The following is a 16,179-nucleotide window of genomic DNA, read 5'->3' as shown; positions in this document are numbered from 1 at the left end:
GGTATTAATAATATGAATAAATACATGAATAGATAAATAAATCACTCATTTCTCAAAATGGCAAGCATTATCAATAATAGAAGATAATAAACGCTGTTCTGCTACAATTTCCCTTCCTTTTCCCCCAAAAAGGGAGAATTTTTATTGATTTTTATTGATTGTTTTTTTTTATTGATATTACACTGTTTTGTATGTTGCTATAAATTCCCTAATTTTCCAAAAACATTAAAACACTACGACTTAATATCTCATAATTATGACTTACTTTCTTATAATTATGACTTACTATGTCATAATAATGACTTACTTTTTCATAATGATTACTTCCTATGTCATTATTATGACTTACTATCTCATAAATTTTCTCATTATTATGAGATAATAAGCCAGAATTATGAAAAGCTTTCTCATTATTATGACTTACTAAAGCACTATATTTTTTCCCAGTGGCAGAAAAAGGGCTTCCATAGTAAACCGAGTAATATCTTGGCATAACTATCTTTCTTATTTCCTTGTTTAGGTGCAGAGCCCAGTAACAATGAGGCGGAACGCTACCAGCCAATCACAGCAGAGCGGGCGGCCACTGTCAGCCAATCAGTGGTGCGGAACATATAGCCCGATCTCTATGGCATCTGCAAGGCAAGGTGGGGCCAGGAGGTGGTGTGTGGATCTGCTGAGCTGCTGTCTGGAAGACCCGTGATCTTTATTTTCGATTTTTATTTTCCCGTCGACTCGGCGCGAGCAGGCTGGGGTTAAAGCTCTGGAGGTTTCCGGAAATATTCGGATTGTGTTTTTTTGCTGTTGGTTTGATTTTTGTTTGTTTTTAGCTGCAGTGCTGCTGGAAATTTCACTATCACCGCCCTGTAATTCACGTGAGTCACATGCATTCAGTCAGTCACGGTCTCAACTGCGTTAACTTTAAACAGGAGAGATGCTGCTGATCAGCTTGATCTCACAGTATTGATCAGGACTGGAGAGGAAACAGCAGCAGCTCACACACGGTCAGTATTTCACTACACAGATGGTTCTTCAAGGGTTCTTTAGTAAGGGAATTGTTCTGTTTAGAACCATTTCTATATTGAACCATTTCATGGTTTAATGGTTCTCTGCATGGTGAAATGGTTGTTCAGATTGATGGAGAATTTGTTGTATGTGGTTCTACTTTAAATCTTTTTGAAAATGGTTCTAGACAGCACGAAAAAGGGTTCTGATATTGTGACGATGTCAAGCTTATAACAACAGCAGAACCCTTTTTGATGCTGTACAGAACCATATACACCACAGTCTCCATCAGTCCGAAGAACCATTTCACCAAGAACTGTTTAAGCATGAAATGGTTCTATATAGCACCAAAAAGGGTCTGCTGTTGTTACAAGCTTGGCATCGTAACTATACCAGAACACTTGTTGGTGCTATATAGAACCAGTTTCAAAAAGGTTCTGTATAGAACCGTAAACAACTGGTTCTATATAACATACACAGATTGATGGAGAATGTGTTGGATATGGTTTTATATAGAACGTTTTTGAAAGTGGTTCTATAAAGCTCCAAAAAGGGTTCTTCTATTGTTACAAGCTTGACATCATCACAATAGAAGAATCCTTTTTAATGCTGTAGGTTCTATACAGAACACTTTCTCCATCAATCTGAAATCACCATGCAAAGAGCTGTTTAAGCATAATGGTTCTATGTAGAACTCATAGTTTTATTTAGGGCCATTCCCTTTACTAAAGAACCCTTGAAGAACCATCTTTTGTAAGTGTGTAGTGATAAAATGACTAAAGCAGAAGTAAAATTAGCCACCAAAACATCCAGCATCTATGAGCAGATGAAGTTTTTACAGCTCTGTACTTTTTCTTTTGAATGTTTTTGTTCTAAACTGAAATGCTGAAGCTCCAAAGTGAGACATGTGATCAACATTAAGGCAGAACAGGAGCTGAACCAACACAAAGAATGAAATTAATCTCAAAAAAGGAATTATTAACTAAAAGTTAATGATAAAAAAGGAGCTGAGGAAGAAGTAGATTAATATCTCCTTACAAAAAATATATATAGTAATTATATAGTATAGATGGTTATATATAAGATGGTTCTTCAAGGGTTCTTCAGTAAATAAAATCGTTCTATGTAGAACCATGAAAATTCAAAGAACCTTTTGAACCCGTTTGCATGAACAAATGGTTCTTTGCATCATGAAAGGGTGATGGAGAATATGTTACTTGCGTTTCTATATATTGTTATAATGTTTAGCTTGTAATAGACGAACACTTTTTGGTGTTATATAGAACCCTTTTCAAAAAACAGCACATTGTCCATCAAACTGAAGACCCTTTCACAATGAACCTTTTAATCATACAAAGGGTTTTTTTGAGAGTTCATGGTTCTAAATAGAAACAATTTTTCTATACTAAACAACCCTCAAAGAATCATCATTTTAAGTGTGTACTATAATACACTATAATGTAGAATATGCTTACCTTCTCCTTTATTTCTGTAGAATTGTCTTAATCCATAGTGCCACTGTAGTGTTCTGTAGTAATTATTCAAAATCTTATGAATTTTTAAAGTAGAAATTCTTTTTGTATTACTATTATCATTTAAAAATACTCAAAGTGCAAATCCACCAAAATTGTACATGAATACATGGGACTGAGTAAATGTAAGTAGTTACTAGCTGCTTTAAGTTATCAGTGATGAGCACAGCACTGCACCGTGGTTAAATAAAGTCATGTAAATATTGACTGTCTTTCTGTGGGCCTTGTTTGAGCTCAGATTTAACGCTGCTGTTGACATAAGTAGCACACAACGAAGAACATCATATACTACAACTCAAATTGTGCAACCTTTATTTCTCTCACTTTTATTAGGTTTTTGATTCATGTTTATTGTGTGGTTTATTTCAGCTTAACAAAAAAGTCTTCCTACTTCCAGGATAAATAGAGCACCACATAGCTTGTGCTGTTGAATGTGGTGAAGACAACACAGTGAATACTTCATATTAAAATACAAATAAACAAGTACAATGACATTATGATGGTGCACAGCAAAGAATACAGTGAACATTTTTTCACATTTCGACAGTGTATGTTTGATCTTGTGTCTTGTAAGGCTAAAAAAGTTATAATTATACACATATCAACAATGGTTCTTTAGAAGCCTTCTATTTAGAACCATGATTTCCATGTAGAACCATTCCATGCTTTACTTGCATGATGAAATGGTTCTTCAGACAGATGGAGAATGTGTTATACATGACTCTATACAGCATCACCAAAAAGGGTCCTTCTGTTACAAGCTTGACAGAGACCCTTTTTGGTGCTTGATAGAACCATTTTCAAAAACAGAACACCTTGTCCATCAGTCTGAAGAGCCATTGCACCATGCAGAGAACCATTTAGGCATGAAATGGTTCTGTATAGAATGCTAGTTTCCTACTAGCATTGTCTTTTTTAAGCGTGTGCTGTTAGGAAGCCATCAAATGCATCTGGAATTTAAAAAAACCTGTTAAAACATTAAAATCATTTACACTGTGATATCAACCCATCAGAAAAACACTAATACCATTACTGACTATTGGACACTACCAGGAGTCACCAGAAACGGTTTTTATGATTTTTCTCAGCAGGAAGCGACACTTATTGCGGTAATTTTACCAAAAATGCCTGCTAAATGTAGTCGATCAGCCAAGATATAGTTGGTGTCTGATGTTTCCCTGTTTAGCATTACACTGGAACTCTGAGGCTAATGCAGTTAAGAAGTAATCGAAGCTAATACTCCATCAATTAGCATTACCAGCATAGCACATGAAACCATGAAACACATACTCCAATCCTAGTAGTCTTTAGAGCGAGGTTATAAAAAAGAATCCTCCTTCTGATGATATATCTTGACGGTGGAAGTACATTTTGGAAATGTTTTGGGGTGGATACATGCAGCTGGGTATGCTTTCGCTAGTTTGCTAATTCTTTAGCTGAATTATTAATGTAACTAAAAGGTTAGCGCAATATCACTAATACTAGCTTGTACCACAGATGTGTATTAGCCTCTATATCAACGGTTTGCAGTTAGGATATGTTGAGCGTTGTACATAATGCATGTTGGGCATTGTATTGAGAGAACACTGATGAACAAAAACACAAAAATGGTACAAAATTTTTAATTCTGTCAGACTGATGAGGGAGAGGGGTGCGATGCTAACATTAAATGCTAGTTGTAGGCTGGAATACCCTTTTAAAAGGAAATTCCACTGATTTTTTAAACATCTTTGCACAGTTCAGTGTTTTGATATGAAATGCCACATTGTTTAGAAATTTGTCAACTCAGGTTTCTTCACAGTGGTGGTGATAGGAACCAGAGGTCACCATGTCTACAACACAAATATAGCCATTATATTTACTACCCAAAACCACCAGTAAACCTACACGTGTCTTTTGAGCTTTTATATGGAATGTTGATGAGATAAAATAATGGAAAATCCGAAATAATATGTTTTCTTTGGGGACTGTTTTACCAGCACGTACCTCTCGGCCAGGAATGGATAAAAAAAGTACAGTTTAGTACTCCCAACCATTTTAGTATTTATAACCATTTCATGTAATAACTTTGTGTGAGGCAGCTTTTAGGGGTGGACGTCTGGTTCCTATCATCACTATTGAACCATTCTGACCCTGTATGTTTCTATAGAACGGAGCATTTCACACCAAACCACACTGGTTTGGTGTGAACTGTTTAATTATGCAGAAATTCTGCCTTTCCCATTTAATTAATCTCTAATAGAATTCAGTATGTGGTTTCAGACACTGTATGACATACTGTCCGCATAGCTAAAAACAGTAGTAGCTCCTACGTAGAAAACTTTTGTCCATTATTTTGACAATGGCAGTTTATTAGTAGGGTATAAGCTTTTACTATGTATTAGCTACATTAGCCTTGTACTGCCAGTGCAAATCTAAATAAGCAAACTAAATAAGACACTAAGCATTTCTTTGGATTGACTGCAGCAGAGATAAGGGGGGGTGAAACAGTGTGAACTGGCCTAAGTGTTGCCTTAACACTTATTCCTCCATAAAAGCTCATACCAACCCCCTTTTCTTTCACACTGATTAGTGGACAAGGAGAAAGCATGAGGGAGTCATGTGAATACCAAGGATGAGGCACAAACAGCTGGCAGCAAAGCGGACGAGCCAAGGCTTTCCACGGCCAAAAAACTCCTTCAGCTCTTTGCCGAGAAATGAATACGACCACCCAGCCCCCGCACATCATCAGCGACAACGTGTCGGTCAGCTATGTGCTGCTCCCTTTTTTCCTCATCACTTTAATTGGGATTATTGTAGCAGCGGTAGGTGACGGAACAGGCCAGTCTCTTGATTGTACAGCCTTTATTGTTGTATTTAACTGTATACACTGTTCCCTATGGAGTTCATGTGCATGGAAATGTAGGAGTTAAAGTGAAGAATGCAATATCACATGATGGAATGACTCAAATGAGTAACCTAATTGGAGGGAAGAAAAGGGAGCTTTTATATTCAGCTGTGACTATGCCTTCAAGCAACTGCTCCTTAACAGGAAGACTTAAGCATCTTTTTTCTCCCAGTTTTTCCTGTTCTTCCATTTTAGGCAAAGATTTCACATGAAAAATAATTCTTGCAATTCTTACAGGCTGTAATTATGATATCAAAAGTGATTGTGAATGTATGGTTACGTTATCACATGCTCTGTTTTGCAGGTGATGTACTTCAGGAGGAAGCAAAGGTAAATTTACCTCTTTAGCAATTCATCCATCATTTAAACGCAGTAGCAACATAATTAGACACGTCAGCAGTTACTCTTAAAAAAAAATCAAATGTACGCAGTTTTCCACTTACTCTGATGTAGTCGATCAGCCAAGATGTGTTTGGTGTCCAGATTTTGCTTTTTTTAGTTCAGTGCTGGAGCTAAGAGGCTAACGTTGCTAACAAACAGTAGAAGTCAATAGTCACCCAAATTCTTTTCTGCAAATACATCCCCAAAAACTTCTCTCAACCCTCACAAATGGCATCCACGTCTTCATTAAGGTCGCACAGACCTTTGGACATGGTGTAGGACACAGTATGACTTATTGAACAAATTAACAAAACTTCACTGGATATCAGTTGTTTCTCTTTTAAAAACACATTGACAAGTCTTTGTGATCATATTGAACACCTGGATGTAGTTTGAGTGGGCTGAGAGAAGTGGTGTTGATAAAAGGCACAGAAATGTGAAGTGGCGCTAGAAGTAGCATGAAGAATTTGTTAAGACTACAACACAATTCTAATAGTAAATGAGTCATGATTATTTTCACAATTAACAGAGTATTCAGACTTATTTTTTTAAAACACAAACAGGAAAAAAGGACTTAAATAAATAACGACAGACCATGTAGAGCTTTTCAGTGATTCCAAAATACTTTTATAAAACACATAGATCCGATCCTGCAGTCTGATTGGCTGAGCCGCGTTCGAAGCCATTGTAAAATTCACAATATACGCACACCTATAACCGCCTCACAGCAACTGAATTGCGTATTACTACGCCACGGCATGAAAAAAACCTGTAAAACTGCAGTATAAAAGTCCAAAAATGTCACTTGAATGGATTACTTGCTTCAAATGTTTATGTTTCAGTCAGAAGTAGCATCAAACCCAGGCTGAATCCCAAACGACTCTGTATTCCCTAAATATTGTGTTAACTATGAAAGTTTAGAAATTGTAGCCTCTACAGCCAAATAGTGCATCATTTATTGAGTATGGATGTGTCTGAGTCACAAATGACCATTTCTTATCTGTATTTTGCACTGTTGGGGTGCAGGATACAGTATTTACCTACGTAGTGCACTATGTAGGGAGCAGGTAGCTATTTGAGATTCAGCCCCAGCACAAGAAGAGGGGCGCCACTGGAGTGGTGCTAAATAAGACTCCTTGTGGTAATAAAAAAGTAAGTGTAAAGCAAAAGTATTGCATTAAACAGTGCTGTGTTATCGTATGTTCATTGTTATATAACAAAAAGTTTACAAATTCATGAAATGCAAAATACAGGCAACTGAACGCTCTCCTCATTCAGCTGTCCATGGTTGCTTAGCAACAATACAGTACTCTAAAGAAACTACATACTCTAAAGAAACTACAATAAGCCACTCAAGGCAGTGCATTACTGCGATTTCAGCACAGGGAAGGGAGTTTTAGACACTCTGACTCCTGTCGTGCCTAAGAACACCTTTCCCATGATAAAATCGCAGTAACGCATGGCCTCTCGTGGCTTATTGCTTTATTAAACAAGGAAGCCTTTAAAAGCCTTTCAAGGAACTTGAAGCTTGCAGCTGAAAAATGTAGAAATGGGTGTGTCTATCAGGCTCTGTTTCTCACTGTAATAGAGAGCAGTAGGAGAATTTAAAACATGCATTATTATCATAGAAACCTTCCAGTTATATACGATAACAAATATGAGACCGTTAAATCGCCGGTATGAATCCCTGGAATGGGGCCAGCAAAGGAGATTACAAGGCATGCTTGCAATGTTTTCAGCTATATCAGACTTACAGGACTTTCCTGTGTCTGGACAGACTTCATGGGCTTTTATGTCAGGTGTTTTCAGGTATATTTATCTGAGCACGCAGGCCAAACACCATAAACGAGCCAGTTTAAACCAAGTTTGAAGTTTTTTTGCTGGTATCAAACAAAACGAGGACCTGAAGAAGCCAGTCAAAGAAGCAGACGAATTACAATGAATTGGTCAGAGAAAAAGGGAAATATCACATCAGAAATGACTGTCATCTTAAAATAGAGAAACAGCTGAGGAAGCGTTCTAGCAGAGACCGTCTTACTACCTATTGCTGAGAAGAGAAGAATCGTTTTGGCAATTTGTCTGTCTGACAAATCCAGTACTCTTCAGTGTGTAGGCAGAGACATAAAAAAATCACCACATGGACAATACTACATCTGAAAATGTAGATCAATATTTAAAAAGGACTAGAGACCAAAAGTCTAAGCTATATTGGAGCTGGAATAGTTTTAGCTAGGGTGTTTGTAGAGTGTAACTAGATCTATTATTTTAATCCAGTATGAATCTGCAGTGTGTGTAGATTTTGCAGTCTGACAGTAAGAATTGTGGAGTGATTTTAATTCAGTATGAATCTGCAGTGTGTGTAGTTTTAACAGTCTGACAGTAATAATTGTGGAGTGATTTTAATTCAGTATGAATCTGCAGTGTGTGTAGTTTTTACAGTCTGACAGTAATAATTGTGGAGTGATTTTAATTCAGTATGAATCTGCAGTGTGTGTAGTTTTTACAGTCTAACAGTAATAATTGTGGAGTGATTTTAATTCAGTATGAATCTGCAGTGTGTGTAGTTTTAACAGTCTGACAGTAATAATTGTGGAGTGATTTTAATTCAGTATGAATCTGCAGTGTGTGTAGTTTTTACAGTCTGACAGTAATAATTGTGGAGTGATTTTAATTCAGTATGAATCTGCAGTGTGTGTAGTTTTTACAGTCTAACAGTAATAATTGTGGAGTGATTTTAATTCAGTATGAATCTGCAGTGTGTGTAGTTTTAACAGTCTGACAGTAATTACTGTGGAGTAATTTTAATCCAGTATGAATCTGCAGTGTGTGTATTTTTTGTAGTCTGACAGTAATAACTGTGGAGTGATTTTGATTCTGTATGAATCTGCAGTGTGTGTAGTTTTTGTAGTCAGTAATAGTAGTTCTGTTCTAATCCACCTCACACTAATGGAATAACAAAACTTGCTAACAGACATGGCCGCGTGTGTTGCTATTGTTATGAAATGTGTTCTGGGGCGTAATGGTGATGTGAAATTTTGGAAGGTCTAATTTGGGGAGATTTCACAGATACTTGATCTTGAACCAGTTTGTCAGGCTTACATTACATTACTCAAGCTCCTGTAGCAAAACTAGTCCAGCTCTGATACAGCTTATTATCAACACCACACTTCACTACACACTTGTCTAATATGGCTTCAGATCGACGAGGAAGTGAGCCTTGCTTTCCATCAAATGAAAGCACAGTCTGTTCTACCCTTGTGGTTGTGGCATTGACCAAACAACAGGTCACAACCATAGCTGATTGTTTCACTTGGCCACTATGCCAGTCTACAAGAGAATATGAGCAGAACTTTAAAACTGAAACTACCTGGTTAATTTGATTTCTAAATAAGAAGCACCAAGCCAAGTCACTGCTTTTAGGTCACAAAGTCCAGCCGAAACGGTGGCATGTTTTTCATACAGAAGCGGCACTTTACACAGTTACACAAACTTCACAGCAAAACTAAAGCTTCCGCACTGTTTGCAACAGTGCCTTGCATCAACATGTTGTGTTGCAGCAGAGGCAGAAAGATGACATCAAGAAGAAACAGTGCTAATATAGCCCACGGTATTCACTGTCACATCTATGGTAATGTAATCTGAGATGATTTTGAACATTATCAGATTATTATGATTCTATGCAAAATGTACACAGCAAACTTCTGCGGCTTTTACCAGAGTTAAATACAATGTAATATATGTAAGTATGTAAGTAAAACGGTAAAATGCCTTATTACACAGTGTCCAGTCTTACCCTCAAAGGGCCTGTGTGGCTGCAGGTTTTCATTCCAAACATGCAGGAGCTCAACTGATTCCACTTATTTAGTCAACTGGTTTCAGTCAAACAACTGATTATATGATCTCCTGCTTCGCTGGAAGTTCTGTACAGCATTGTTAAGTAAACCAGCTTTGCATAAATGAGGAAATGTAGTAAATTCACTCAGGATTGATTTTTCCAGGATTGATAGGCTGCGGCACCAGCTGCTTCCAGTTTACACATACGACCCTTCAGAGGAGCTGAGCGAGGCTGAGCAGGAGACGCTGTGGAGGGAGGAGGACACCAAGGTACGTGCAGCTAGGCCATTGCTAGGGTCTAGATGCACCTCAGCAATGGGACGTTCAACAAGCTAATATAGTTGTGATGGTCAGGTGTCCACATACTTTTGGCTAATACAAAAACTAGTGGTTGCTAAGGTGTAGCCATGCAATTGCTGTGGTGTCCCAGGTGGTTGCTAAGGAGTTACTACGCCATTAGTATGGCATCCCAGGTGGTTGCAAAGGTGTAACTAGACCATTGCTATGGTATCCCTGATGGTTGCTAAGTTGTTACAAGGCCATGACTGTGTTGTCTACAGGATTGCTAAGATGTAGCTAGGTTATTGCTAAGGTGTCGTGTCCAACGTGGTTGCTAAGGAGTTGCTAGGCCATTGCTATGGTGTCCCAGGTGGTTGCTAAGGTGTAGCTAGGCCTTTGCTATGGTATCCCTGGTGGTTGGTAAGGTACAGCTAAGCCATTGTTATGGTCTAGCTGCACCTTAGCAATGGGACATCCAATAAGCTCACATAGGTGTGATGGTCTGGTGTCCACATACTTTTGGCCAATACAAAAAACCTAGTGGTTGCTAAGGTGTAGCTAGACCATTGCTACAGTGCCCAACGTGGTTGCTAAGGAGTTGCTAGGCCATTGGTATGGTTTCCCAGGTGGTTGCTAAGGTGTAGCTAGGCCATGGCTATGGTATCCCTGGTGGTTACTAAGATATAGCCAGGCCATTACAAAGGTATCCCTGGTGGTTGCCAAGATATAGCCAGGCCATTGTGATGGTGTCCCTGGTAGTTGCTAAGGTGTAGCTAGGCCATTGATAAGGTCTAGCCGCACCTCAGCAATAGGATGTCCAATAAACTTATATAGGTGTGATGGTATCCACATACTTTTGGCCAATAAAAAAACCTAGTGGTTGCTAAGGTGTAGCTAGGCCTTTGCTATGGTATCCTAGGTGGTTGTTGGTACCTGTTCCAGTGTGACCGTGCACAAAGCGAGGTCCATAAAGACATGATTTGATGAGTTATGTTGTGAATGAACTCCAGTGCACAGAGCCCTGACCTCAACCTTACTGAACGCCTTTGGGATAAACTTTAACGTTAGCAAACCAGGCCTGCTTATCCAACATCAGTGTCTGACCTCACAAATGCTCTTTTGACTGAATGAGCACAGATTCCCACAGACATACTCCAAAACTTGTGGAATACAGTCAGCTGGTTCCCTGTACGGTACAACATTAGCTCTCAGGTGAAGCATCATCATTCTCAATAATATACAATGATCATGAACACTGTCATTTGTTGTGTTTTTCTCAGGTGGTTCGGGGCTGGATGAGTAATTACCAACAACACTGGCCTCTAACGAAGGACCCTAATGCCTGAGGAATGAAGTGCTGAGCTGGACACTGGTAAAAACTGGAGTGACCATGGTGTAGCACAGCGGCTGTGGTTTATTGAGGGCCATGGTCCAGTCACGGCTGTTTCCATGGTTTCGCTCGCTCTGTTACGGTCTCAGTCATCTTACCTTTGGCCCTTCTTTATAGTCCTGAAAGCTGTGCTGATGCAGGCTGTAAAGCACTGGACTCTGTGGGATGGAGAGATATTTACCCCTCTGGTCACATGAAGTCAGCAAAACTGAAAATTCGCCTTCTGCGTCTGTGTATTTATGACCGACTGTTCTCTGACCTCTGTGCTACGACTTTTATTCTGCTTTTTTCATTTTTTAGATCACTTGTTACAGAATTTACATCACCACTTATGTGTCTTAACTTTTAACTATGCAGATACACAGAGGAGCTGCTAAACGACACTGCAGTGCTAGCTGTTTTGCTGTATATATCGTCACTGCGTCACTGTCAGAACAAGACTTTGTATCATAAATCAGTACTTTTTCAGGAGGGCTTTAACTTTTAATGTTACATGTGTAATGAACAGCTGGTGTTTTCACATGGTGTTAAAGGGCCCATATCATGGAAAACCAGATATTTTAAGTTTAAATTAGACTTTAATGCAGTACGTAAACATTACCAAAATTTAAAAACTTGCCATTCACTCCCCAGTCCATATATACAAAGTAAGTTGCAAATACAGCTTATTGTTTTTTGTGATGGCATGAAAATCAACACATTTACAAATATTCAGTTTAGCTCAACCCATACACACTGAAGCTATAAGGAGCATAAACATACGTAAGGAAATATATGGCTCTGTCAAGTGTGGGCAGAGCTAAGCCTTCATTAAAGTTGCTAACTTTTGCAAAAAAAGTTGGACGCAAATGATTCTGATGAATCGGTTAGGAAAACTAACACGTTTTACATATATTCACCTATTCAGCCTACAGCAGTTTAGCCCCGCCCACTCACACTGTTATAAGGGGTGTTTCAACCTGGAATGCTTTTTGAATGAGGCATAGAACAGGGTAACTAATCAAAACAGATTTCATTTACATATATCATTCTGAAAGACACTAACAAGAGCAGGCTGTTCAACAAATAAACAGAGGTTGGGAAATGTAAAATTGTAAAATGTAAAATTGAATTATGACGACGTATAAAAGCCCACATAGATGTTAGAAGTGGACTTGAGGGGGAAGAAGAAAAACAAGAAAAATGTAGGATTGGGACACTTTGGGGAAAAAAAATGAGTTACAAGGTTTGCTCTGACTGCGACGACCTGAAAATGTTTAAATTCACTATAACTATTCAGAGCTTTTGGTTTGGGGAACTGAGTTTTAGACTGAAGTTGGATAAAGTCACACCATCCCTATTAAAACCCCTCAGAAAATGGACCTGTCTGGTGTGGCATGTACAAAAACAAGCTCAAGCTTTTCAGAAGGTCATATTTTATCCCATCCAGAATCATCACTCACACAAGCAGGGTGGAGCTACTAGAGAGTGGTTTCTAATAAATTGGTCTGTATATGCATGTGGGGCAGCACAGTGGTGCTGTGAGGCACGGTGAAGAAGGGGCTGGGTTTGATTCCCCAGATGGGCAACCGGGGTTCTCCCTGTGTCTGTGTGGGTTTCCTCCAACAGTCCAAAGACATGCAATCAAGCCAATTGGAGATGCTAAATTGGCCCTACACACACATACACACTCTGGACAGGTAGCCAGTCCTTAGCAGTATATGTATATAAGCCGTATAAGTATGTAAGCTGTTAAATTTCATTGTTATAAGAATGGACTGTGCAGGTAAGCAAAACCTACATACCCTTTATTTGACCCACATAGGAAGCTTGTTTGTTGTTTACAGGATGTTTAGAAACATACATTTCTTCATACAGCATTTTACCATTATGTTCACTTCTCATTCTCTAGACACCGGAAGATTTGTGACTAGGAAGGGTTTTACGTGCTTGTTTCAGATGTTTACACATGTTTGAGTAAAGACTTGTTTATGTGACACACTGTAAAGTCAGAGAAACCTCTGTCCCTTTTTTAACCAAACAGTGCGACTATATAAATGATGTAAAAGGTACAAGAACTTCTCTTCTTGTTAGTGAAAGATGCTGTAAAACCACTCTGGTGTAGTTTGATCACAGGTACTGACAATGGCTCACGTTTATCAGACTTGGAGTAATAATACTGATCTAGGACCAGCTTATGCCTTTCATCTAACATTAATTAAAATTCCTTGACCTTATGAGACCTGATCTTAGATCAGTGCTCTTACTCTGAGTTGCTTGATAAATATGAAGCTGGAGCCAGATTGAACATGAAAAAGTGCACGCCCTGGTAGTCTTGTTGCTAGCATAGGACACACCCAACTCCAAAACAGTTGGAACAGTAAGAAAAATGTAAATAAATACAGACAACAGTGATTTGCAAATCCATTTTGACCTGTATTCAATTGAAAACAGTACAAAGACAAGATATTTAATGTTTCAATTAATTAACTTTATTTGTTTTTTGTACATATAAGCTTATTCTACATTTGATGCCTGCAACGTGTTCCAAAAACCTTGGGACAGGGGCATGTTTACCACTGTGTGACATCACCTTTCCTTTTCACACAGTTTAGTAATTGTTTGAGAAATGAAAACAATGATTGTTGTAGTGGTGAAAGTGGAATGTTTCCCATTCTTGCTTCATATAACGCTTCAGCTGCTCAGTAGTCTGGGTTTTCCGTTGTTGTATGCTGTGTAATGCACCACACTTTTAATGGGCGACAGTTTTGGACTGCAGGCAGGTCAGTCTAGCACCTGCACTGTGTTCATACGAAGCTACATGCATTATGTGGCATGACCTGAACCCAATAGAGCATCTCTAGAGAGTGAAGCTTCCAAGTAGAATGAGAGAAATGTCCAAAAGAATGGTGTGCCAAGCTTGCAGGATCATTTCCAACATGACTTAAGGCTGTCATTGCTGTCAAAAGTGCTTTAAACAAGTACTAAGTGATGGGTCTGAATACTTATGTAAATGGGATATTTCAGTCTTTTATTTTTAATAAATTTACAAAACACTTCAGTAAGCTGTTTTTTGCTTCATCATTGTGGAGTATTGTGTGTAGACTGAGGAGAAAAAAACACTGAGCTTTAAAGGTGCCTTCACAGATGTGGAAGTTACCAAGTTACCCCCAGTGTTTCCCCAGATGCTGGCAACAATCAGGATTGTCTTTTTCCTAATTGGCCTGGAAAACTGATGAGTTTTGGCCCAGAGAAGTCGGTGGCGTTTCAGGGTTATGTTTAAATACGGCTTCTGCTTTGCACAGCAGAGTTTGAACCATATCAGTTTTTAAAGCAGTGCCGTCTGAGGGATCGAAGGTTACGGTCATTCAATTGTGATTTTTGGCCTTGTCCTTTACACACCAATTTCTCTGGATCTTTTAATATCATGAACTGTGGATGGTTAAGTCACTAAATTCCTTGCAATTGTGTGTTGAGAAACGTTTGCTTACAGTTTTTGCAAACTGCCAAACTTTGACCCATTCTTGCTCATAAATGACTGAAACTTATGTGAATGCTCTTTTTATACTCAATCATGATAGTATCACCTGTTACTTATTCACCTGTTTACCTGTGGAAAGTTTCAAAACAGGTGTTGTTATCATCCCACGAACTTCAGCCTTACATTTCTCCTGTCTCAACTTTGAATGTGTCGCAGGCATATTTTGGAACCAGCATAAACGTACAAAAAACAAAACAGCTGATAAGGTAAAACATCAGATATCCCTTATTTGTACTGCTTTTAATAAAATACCTGTAAAAGACAGTTTACAAATCACTGCTTTCTGTGTTTATTTGCATGTTACCTAATATTCCAGCTTTTTTTGAATTGGGGTTACATGTTGTAATGCACTGAATGTATTTGATTCAAACGTGTACTTCATTTCCACTTGAGTAAAATATAATCAACACAATTAGGGATAGAGTAAACTGAAAGACAACACTGTGTTGAAGTAATGTAGTTAACCCACGTGGAAATGATGTACACATTTCAATCAAGCAAATTCAGTGCAGCACTTCTTTCAGTGTGTGACATTTCCACTCCTGTCTGATAAACAGAATGAGCGTTTGAGACTTTTTGGGTCAAGGATCAATTTAAACAGCCAAATAAATAAAAATGTCATTGTTTTGTATATGATTACAGATTTGTATACGTTGTCAGCAATTTTTATATTGATCTTAATGGAAACCTTATTGGCATCTCTGCTGTAGATAAGCAAACACATCCATCAACTTAGAGGAGGTTGTGTACTGAGCAAAAGTCAGACCATCTTTGATTTACTTCATTTTCAGCCAAAACGGCCATTACGTACAAGTTATTTAGTTTTCAGGAAATGTTTGAGATTATATGTAAAATAATCCACATGCATAACAAAGCAGAAAACCAAGAGTTTCCAAAACTGATGACTTAAATCAGTGACTAATAGCTAAAGAGAAAATGAGACTCCTAACAACCACCTGGAAGACCTGGTAGACCCCAACACTGTCCCCATCAGATAAACAGCACTTAAAGCTTTCATCTTTGAGAGAGGAGAAAATCAAGCTGCTTCAGATCTGAAAACATCCACAGGTGTTTCTGTCCATCCTTCCACTGGGAGAAGACAACTCAGCGCTATGGGTCTGAAAGAGTGTGTAGTTGTCAAGAAGCCTCACTGAGAAAAGGAGACAGACACATCAAACAAAGAAGCTGAACAATGGACTGACCACCCCAGAGTCCAGACCTCAACATCACTGAATGTGTTTGATTACTTCAGAAAATGATCAACCAACTTCTAAGACTGAACTTTGGAGGTGTGTCTGCAGATTTCTTTGAGAAACTGAAAGTGAGTCTCCTGAAAAGAATGGAAGCTGGACTA

At 38.5% G+C, this 16,179-nt stretch overlaps 1 protein-coding gene across 1 annotated transcript; it reads left to right on the top strand.

Annotated features, from left to right (window-relative positions):
- Positions 1 to 649: 649 nt before the first annotated feature.
- Positions 650 to 15,456, top strand: smim29 (small integral membrane protein 29). Its single transcript, XM_036590685.1, has 5 exons — positions 650 to 872; positions 5,107 to 5,338; positions 5,726 to 5,751; positions 9,801 to 9,906; positions 11,196 to 15,456. Exons 2-5 carry the CDS (start codon positions 5,231 to 5,233, stop codon positions 11,259 to 11,261), a joined length of 306 nt encoding a protein of 101 aa, XP_036446578.1. The 5' UTR covers positions 650 to 872; positions 5,107 to 5,230; the 3' UTR covers positions 11,262 to 15,456.
- Positions 15,457 to 16,179: the final 723 nt, after the last annotated feature.

The sequence above is a fragment of the Colossoma macropomum genome, unplaced genomic scaffold (assembly GCF_904425465.1).
Source record: "Colossoma macropomum unplaced genomic scaffold, Colossoma_macropomum, whole genome shotgun sequence".
NCBI lineage: Eukaryota > Metazoa > Chordata > Actinopteri > Characiformes > Serrasalmidae > Colossoma > Colossoma macropomum.
Note: the sequence above shows the minus strand (reverse complement) of the source record. Positions and strands in the feature narration are given on the sequence as shown.